Raw genomic sequence first — 7,571 nt, 5'->3', positions numbered from 1 at the left:
AAGAGTGAAAGATTCATACAACATTTGGGGATCCATTAAGAAGTATTTTGAAAAGTAAAGAACTCATAGATGAGGAAGGACATTCAAGGTATTATTAAGAATGCTTCAGCACAATATAATAATATTTCTCAATTAACAAAGAACAAGTCTTTCTGATGATATGTCATTAGTGTCGTTTTTTTGTACAAAAGACAAGGACATTCTTATTTACCTCATAATTGGTCTTGTTGTTAGCACAAAGATAATAGAAACAATTCTGACCTTGTATGACCCAAATTTTGAAGGGTGTGTAAATATAGTTCAATGAGATTGGCAGAGATACTGTAAACAAGACAAATTATTACTTTATTCTAATTTTGATTAATTTTATCTCCAAATAATTCTATGATACAAGCTAACAAGTCCTTCAAAATACAACCTCATAAGAGGATCATGAGGATTTTTTTGAAATTTTTAAGTACTTTACAAATATTTTTATTCTTCCAAGAGACAAATATCATTAATCCTATTATACACGTAGAGCAATAGAGAAATTCTGTGCTGACTAGCACAGGAGTTCAGATAAATTTGATTCTGAATTAGAAACAGTTATGCTTCCTAGAATAAAATGGTTTCAAACAATGCTTTGTTTTCTCCACTTTAAGTCCGGAAAACAACCATAGAACACCATCAGCAAGGAATCTATTATGGATTTCATCCTGATATTGGTTTGGTGTGTACCTTTTGTCATTTGTCTGCTTCTGCTCGCTGTGTATTGCTGTGGTGAAGGGCACCCTGGTTCACACAGCCCTGGAGGCAGGGGACCGCTGTGCAGCCCACTTCAGCTCGAGCCCCACTGCTGGTCCAGCGGGGCTGCTGCCAGATGCTCTAGACCCATGATGCATCTCATCACCAGGGAAAGAAGAGTTTGAAAATGAGCATCTAGGACTTGCCTGGTGGTCCAGTGGTTAATAGTCCACCTGCCAGTGCAAGGGACATAGTTTTGATTCCTGGTCTGGGAAGATTCCACATGCCATGGGGCAACAAAGCTCGGGGGCCACAACTACTGAGCTGATGCTCTAGAGCCCAAGCTCTGCAAGAAAGGAGTAGCCCCTGCTCACTGCGACTAGAGAAAGCCCACATACAGAAACAAACACCCAGCACAGCCACAAATAAATAAAGGCCATTAAAAAAAAAAGAATGATTAAAAAAAAAAGAGCATCTACTGGGTATATAAGATGCAGCAGGGTCTATGTAGGTGCTTTATGGATATGATTTGACGTAATCCTCACGAGACCCATCGTTTCTATTATCATCTCCATTTTATAAGAACCAGGCACAGAGAAATACACTAATTTCCCCAAGCCATGCAGCAGGTAAGTGGTGTCATCAAGGTGTAGAATCTGCACGATTAACCAAGATGCTCAGCAGCTCCTCTGTATGCCAGAACCTGTTACAGGTCCCTGTTCAGGCAGGACAACTGTTCTCTGGTGCAGCTGAGCATGAGTCCCCTGCTCCTCTCTGAGTGTATTCAGCTCCACCTCACACCTGGGTCGCTGGCAGGTAAGATGGCATCACAGGTAAATGCATGCTCCTGTCAGGTGCCCAGGTTTCTTGTGACCAACCTCTGCCCAGATTCCAGCTTCTCATCAGTGGCATTTCTGCCTCATCAGAACAGGCTCCTCTGTCCATGGGATTTCCCAGGCAAGAATACTGGAGTGGGTTGCCATGCCCTTCTCTAGGGGATCTTCCCAATACAGGGATCAAACCTGCTCTCCTGTGATGGCAGGTGGGTTCTTTACAACTGAGCCACCTGGGAACCATAACACCACTATATTCCAAATAAATTGCAAAGACAAAAATGAATACACAAAAAGCTCAAAGCCCCAAACTTTTTAGTACATTATTTCATTCCCAAGAAAGTTAAGAAAAAAAATCCCCTAATGCCAGATAATAGTAACAATAAAAGGAGTCATCAGCAGAAACTGAGTGATGAGCAGTCACGCTCAAGACAGCTGAGTTGTTGTGGGGGTGCCAACACCCCCAAGTGTTGCGAACACCCCCAACACTGGGCCAAGTGTTGGGCTCCCAAGGGGTGGGAGCCGGGCTTGAGACTTTTGGAAATGAGGGCAAAGGTGCTGCACCCTCAGTGAAATGTTGGCCAGCAAATAACTGTCAGCAAAGGAAGCTCAGCAGAAACATGATTTATGTCCATGAAAGTTCTAGGTGGAAAGAGATTACTATAGATAATAACAGCAAAAATAATAATCTTATCTGACAGTTAAAAACATCCTTTCACTTAGGTCTGAAATAAGGTTGAAAGCTAAAGATCCAAAAATATGGCCTAATAAGTTAGAAAAATAATACAACAAAATAAATCCAAAGATACAGATGATATATACACACATAAACACACACATTCTTAGTGTCTAGGGGATGTCAGAAAAAGTTTCATTAAATAAGAACAGTACAGACTATGGAGTCGAATCATTTGGATTCAAATCCTAAATTTGCTACTTGCCATCTGTGTGACTTTAAGCTAAGCTAAGCTGAGTCACTTCAGTCGTGTCCGACTCTGTGCGACCCCAGAGACGGCAGCCCATCAGGCTTCCCCATCCCTGGGATTCTCCTGGCAAGAACACTGGAGTGGGTTGCCATTACCTTCTCCAATGCATGAAAGTGAAAAGTGAAAGTGAAGTCGCTCAGTCGTGTCTGACCCTCAGCAACCCCATGGACTGCAGCCCACCAGGCTCCTCCGTCCATGGGATTTTCCAGGCAAGAGTACTGGAGTGGGTGCCATTGCCTTCTCCATGTGTGACTTTAGGCAAGTTAAAAGCAAAAAAAAAAAAAACCACTTCTCTGTTCTTTAGCTTCATCACCTGTAAAATGGAACAGTGATACCATGGATCCCATGCGTTATTGTAAGGATTACATAAATGTAGATTGAATCACAAAGCCCCAGCACAGCACATCCTACACGTGTTCACTACTAATGCTACCTTTACTGCTTCTCCACATTGTACCAGAGACCTAGACAGCATGTTAGGGCAAGAAAAGGTGATGACTATTCACACGTGATATGACTGTTTCTTCAGAACATTCAATAGTATCTTGAGAAGACTTATTAGAAATGGAATTATTAATAATTTAAATATATTTATGAGCTTCCCTTCCAAGGAGTAAGAGACTTTTAACTTCATGGCTGCAATCACTATCTGCAGTGATTCTGGAGCCCTAAAAAATAAAGTCTGACACTGTTTTCACTGTTTCCCCATCTATTTGCCATAAAGTGATGGGACCAGATGCCATGATCTTCGTTTTCTAAATGTTGAGCTTTAAGCCAACTTTTTCACTCTCCTCTTTCACTTTCATCACTTTTTAGTTCCTCTTCACTTTCTGCCATAAGGGTCGTGTCATCTGCATATTTGAGGTTATTGATATTTCTCCCGGCAATCTTGACGCTTACTCCTTGGAAGGAAAGTTATGACCAACCTAGATAACATATTAAAAAGCAGAGACATTACTTTGCCAACAAAGGTCCGTCTAGTCAAGGCTATGGTTTTTCCAGTGGTCATGTATGGATATGAGAGTTGGACTGTGAAGAAAGCTGAGCACCGAAGAATTGATGCTTTTGAACTGTGGTGTTGGAGAACACTCTTGAGAGTCCCTCGGACTGCAAGGAGATCCAACCAGTCCATCCTAAAGGAGATCAATCCTGGGTGTTCATTGGAAGGACTGATGCTGAAGCTGAAACTCCAATACTTTGGCCACCTCATTGGAAAAGACCCTGATGCTAGGAGGGATTGGGGGCAGGAGGAGAAGGGGATGACAGAGGATGAGATGGCTGGATGGCATCACTGACTCAATGGACATGAGTTTGAGTGAACTCTGGGAGTTTGTGATGGACAGGGAGGCCTGGCATGCTGCAATTCATGGGGTCACAAAGAGTCAGACATGACTGGGCGACTGAATGAACTGAACTGATGAGCTTCCCTGGTGGTTTAGTTGGTAAAGACACTGCTTGCAATGCAGGAGACACAGGTTTGATCCCTGGGTTGGGAAGATTCCCTGGAAGAGGGAATGGCAACCCACTCCAGTATTCTTGCCTGGAGAATCCCCTGGATAGAGGAGCCTAGCAGGCTACAGTTCATGGGTTCACAAAGAGTCAGACACAATTTAGTGACTAGACCATCACCGCCAAATGTATTTATTATTGCAGAATAGATATAAATTTATTGGCATTAACAAGAGGGTTTAGTATAGTGGTTAGCTATAAGAGGTACCCAGAAGGCATTGACAAGTTAGAAAAGTCAATCCAGCAAAGTACATTAAAGATATTATCTCAGGACCTGCTGCTGCTGCTAAGTCGCTTCAGTCGTGTCCGACTCTGTGCGACCCCAGAGACGGCAGCCCACCAGGCTCCCCATCCCTGGGATTCTCCAGGCAAGAACAGTGGAGTGGGTTGCCATTTCCTTCTCCAATGCAGGAAAGTGAAAAGTGAAAGTGAAGTCGTTCAGTCATATCCGACTCTTAGCGACCCCATGGACTGCAGCTTACCAGGCTCCTCTGTCCATGGGATTTTCCAGGCAAGAGTACTGGAGTGGGTTGCCATTGCCTTCTCTGATCTCATGACCTAGTCCAATCTAACTCAGAAACGCAATTTTGCCATGGCAATGATTTCACCTATAGAATTATAAATATTTGCATTTATAAGCTGTCTAGGCTTGGGAGACATGTCTTTAGGTAATTGTGGGAGTTTACTAAATGTGGCACAGAGTTAGTGATGGTACATCATCATATTTATTATTAATCACCCCAAAACGAGCTTAACTCAGCTGATCCCTCGTTTTACTTTCCTGCTACTATCACACTGAAATAGCTTCTTTGTCTACTTTCTTCCTACTGCAGCAGCATAAAAAGGCATGAATTACATAAATGTGCCTCATATGCTTTCAAAATCCAAGACTCATTGTTGAGTTTGCTCCTCAACACTTAACCACAACGTAGCCCTGCCTCGTCAGATTAGGCTACTTAACTTCTCAAGGTCTTTTCATACCATAAATTCGCTTATTCATATAACTCTAAGTCTATTAATGAATTTCTAAGAATTATATTGAAATGGAGCAGGGACCCCACTTTTGGTAACCCAAGGCATATTAAAGATCAAATTCTTTAATATTCTTCAGAATTTAAAAATGAAATAAAATAAAAGAAGATCATTCACAAATAATTAAGGTGTCTCACAAACTAAGGTCTGTTATTAATCCACATTTGTGTTATAAAAAAACAAAGACATTTTAATGAGGCCAGAAGAATAAATGGAAACCACTGAAATAATAACCAAAAAAAATCTTACAATAGTTTATTTTAATGAAAATTACACTGATAAACTCTATCTACCAAACTCCTAGGTAACCACCATTACTATATAATGTAACTTCACTATATTTGGTATCACTTATATTGATACTTTGGACACCTGATGGGAGGAGTCAGTGCATTGGAAAAGATACTGATGTTGGGAAAGACTGAGGGCAAGAGGAAAAGCAGGCAGCAGAGGATGAGATGGTTAGATTGCATCACCAATTCAATGGACATGAGTTTGAGCTCACTCCAGGAGATGGTGGAGGACAGAGGAGTCTGGCATGCTGCAGTCCACGGGGTCGCAAAGAGTCAGACATGATTTAGCAACTGAACAATAAAAACAATATTGGTTACATGGCTAATATTATTAACAAAAGAATTCCAACATTTTCATCCTTAATTGAGGTCTTCAGCTTAAAACTATTAGCTTTTATTATTCTTATATGCCTTGCCAAGTTCTGGAATTAATGGATAATTTTTCACTTAGAATGTCATTCCAAGCTTTATTGCTTAAAGGTTTATTGTAAGACACAAACCTTTTAAGACTCCTTAAAATTACTAAAAGATTTCAGTACATTAGTAAAATTCTGTTTATATTAATACACATAAAGCCTTTCCTCTGTAAATAACTAAAAAACAAAAAGTAAAATATAAGCCAAAATGAAGTTTCTAATATTAATAAAGATAATTATCAGCTTGAATGTCATGTCTTCATCTCAGTGGCCATCCTGGTCAATATAGGATTTCATGAATACAACAATGTCAGCATTAAACCCTGCCTAGTTTCAAATTATCATACACAGTACAAACACTTTTGAAAACATAGAGGTTTGATGACTTGACATGCATATTAAGGAATATGTATTTACCGACCCCACTTGGATCACCTTTAAAATGTAAACATGTTAATAACAATCACAGGTTGATTTGAAGAAGATCTAATAGAAAAAGCTAAACTCAAAAGACTTAAAAATAAAACTGAGAAATCAGTATGCAAAGTTAGTGGTAAAAAAAAGAGTATAATTAATAGAAATTAACCCTTTGAAAAATAATTATTTTCCCATATATTTAAATTATTGAAGGGAAAAAGCATCTGTGGCTAATGTGGCTTTTGTTAGTTTATAAATCAGACCATGACTTAATACCTGTTTCTACAATCATTTTAAGTGTTTTTTAGTCAATAGTTTAAACTCAGAATATACTAAAAATTGTTTGAGGTAGGTAATCTTGGAACAGAAATAAATTATTTCCAGATGATTAAATAGACAAAAAGTGGCAACAGCATTTGCCATTTGCTTCTTGTATTTCAGGTTGATGATTTATTTGTATTTCTGCAAAAATAAAAGTGAAGTGCAGTTAATAATAGATCTGTTTAATGACATTATAAGTGATAGGAAAAAAAAGTGTGACTTTAACTCTTAAATGGAAGCAAATCCTTGGGTTGATTGTTAACTCACAGGAGTGCCTGTGCATTGCCCAGACACACCTTACACACTCTTCTGTGTATAATCTGATGTGAAACGTAAGCTGTGGAAGGGAATGCTCTGGGGACACCTGGGAGTGTCCTTGATGTCCGTTGTACCAAAGTCAGCTTGTACTTTCTTCTACTGCAGCTGTCATTGATCCTCACCTTGAAGACCAAGTCAATCTCTGCATGGATTATGCCCTGAGACATAAATGGAAGCCATCTGAGGGAAAGAAAAAAGAGAGAGCAGAAAGGAGATAAAATTATTATTTTTTCTCTATGTTTACAATGAGTTTGATTCTGCATTGATGTTGAAAGTTAAAAGGTAACTATAGAAAGAGCTTTTTATAAAGTCAAGCACAGTTCAATCTACCATTTACTCATACCTGTGGGAAATGACACCATCACTGTGGCTTGAAGAATAAAGCACCGCTAGACCTGCGGCTCCAGAGAAGGCAATGGCAGCCCACTCCAGTACTCTTGCCTGGAAAATCCCATGGACGGAGGAGCCTGGTAAGCTGCAGTCCATGGGGTCGCTAAGAGTCGGACACGACTGAGCGACTTCACTTTCAATTTTCACTTTCATGCATTGGAGAAGGAAATGGCAACCCATTCCAGTGTTCTTGCCTGGAGAATCCCAGGGACAGGGGAGCCTGGTGGGCTGCCGTCTCTGGGGTCGCACAGAGTCAGACACGACTGAAGCGACTTAGCAGTAGCAGCAGCAGACCTGCGGCTCAGTCCTGCCCACCGCCCACCAGGGTCA

General features: G+C 40.4%; 1 protein-coding gene across 2 annotated transcripts in view; it reads right to left on the bottom strand.

Annotated features, from left to right (window-relative positions):
- Positions 1–4,163: 4,163 nt before the first annotated feature.
- The window catches only part of LOC133260431 (uncharacterized), a 149,830-nt gene continuing 146,422 nt past the window's right edge, over positions 4,164–7,571 (bottom strand). The window contains exons 19-20 of one of the 2 annotated variants that reach the window (XM_061438766.1): positions 6,974–7,031; positions 4,164–5,670 (exon numbers count right to left, since the gene is read on the bottom strand). In XM_061438766.1, the coding sequence (XP_061294750.1) occupies positions 7,003–7,031 (29 nt within the window). In that variant the 3' untranslated portion in view covers positions 4,164–5,670; positions 6,974–7,002. Of the gene's footprint in view, positions 7,032–7,571 lie in introns of both variants that reach the window. The other variant, XM_061438767.1, reaches the window with a different exon arrangement.

This window comes from Bos javanicus, chromosome 14, assembly GCF_032452875.1.
Source record: "Bos javanicus breed banteng chromosome 14, ARS-OSU_banteng_1.0, whole genome shotgun sequence".
Lineage (NCBI taxonomy): Eukaryota > Metazoa > Chordata > Mammalia > Artiodactyla > Bovidae > Bos > Bos javanicus.
The sequence above is the reverse complement of the archived record's forward strand: the minus strand, read 5'-3'. Positions and strand labels throughout refer to the sequence as shown.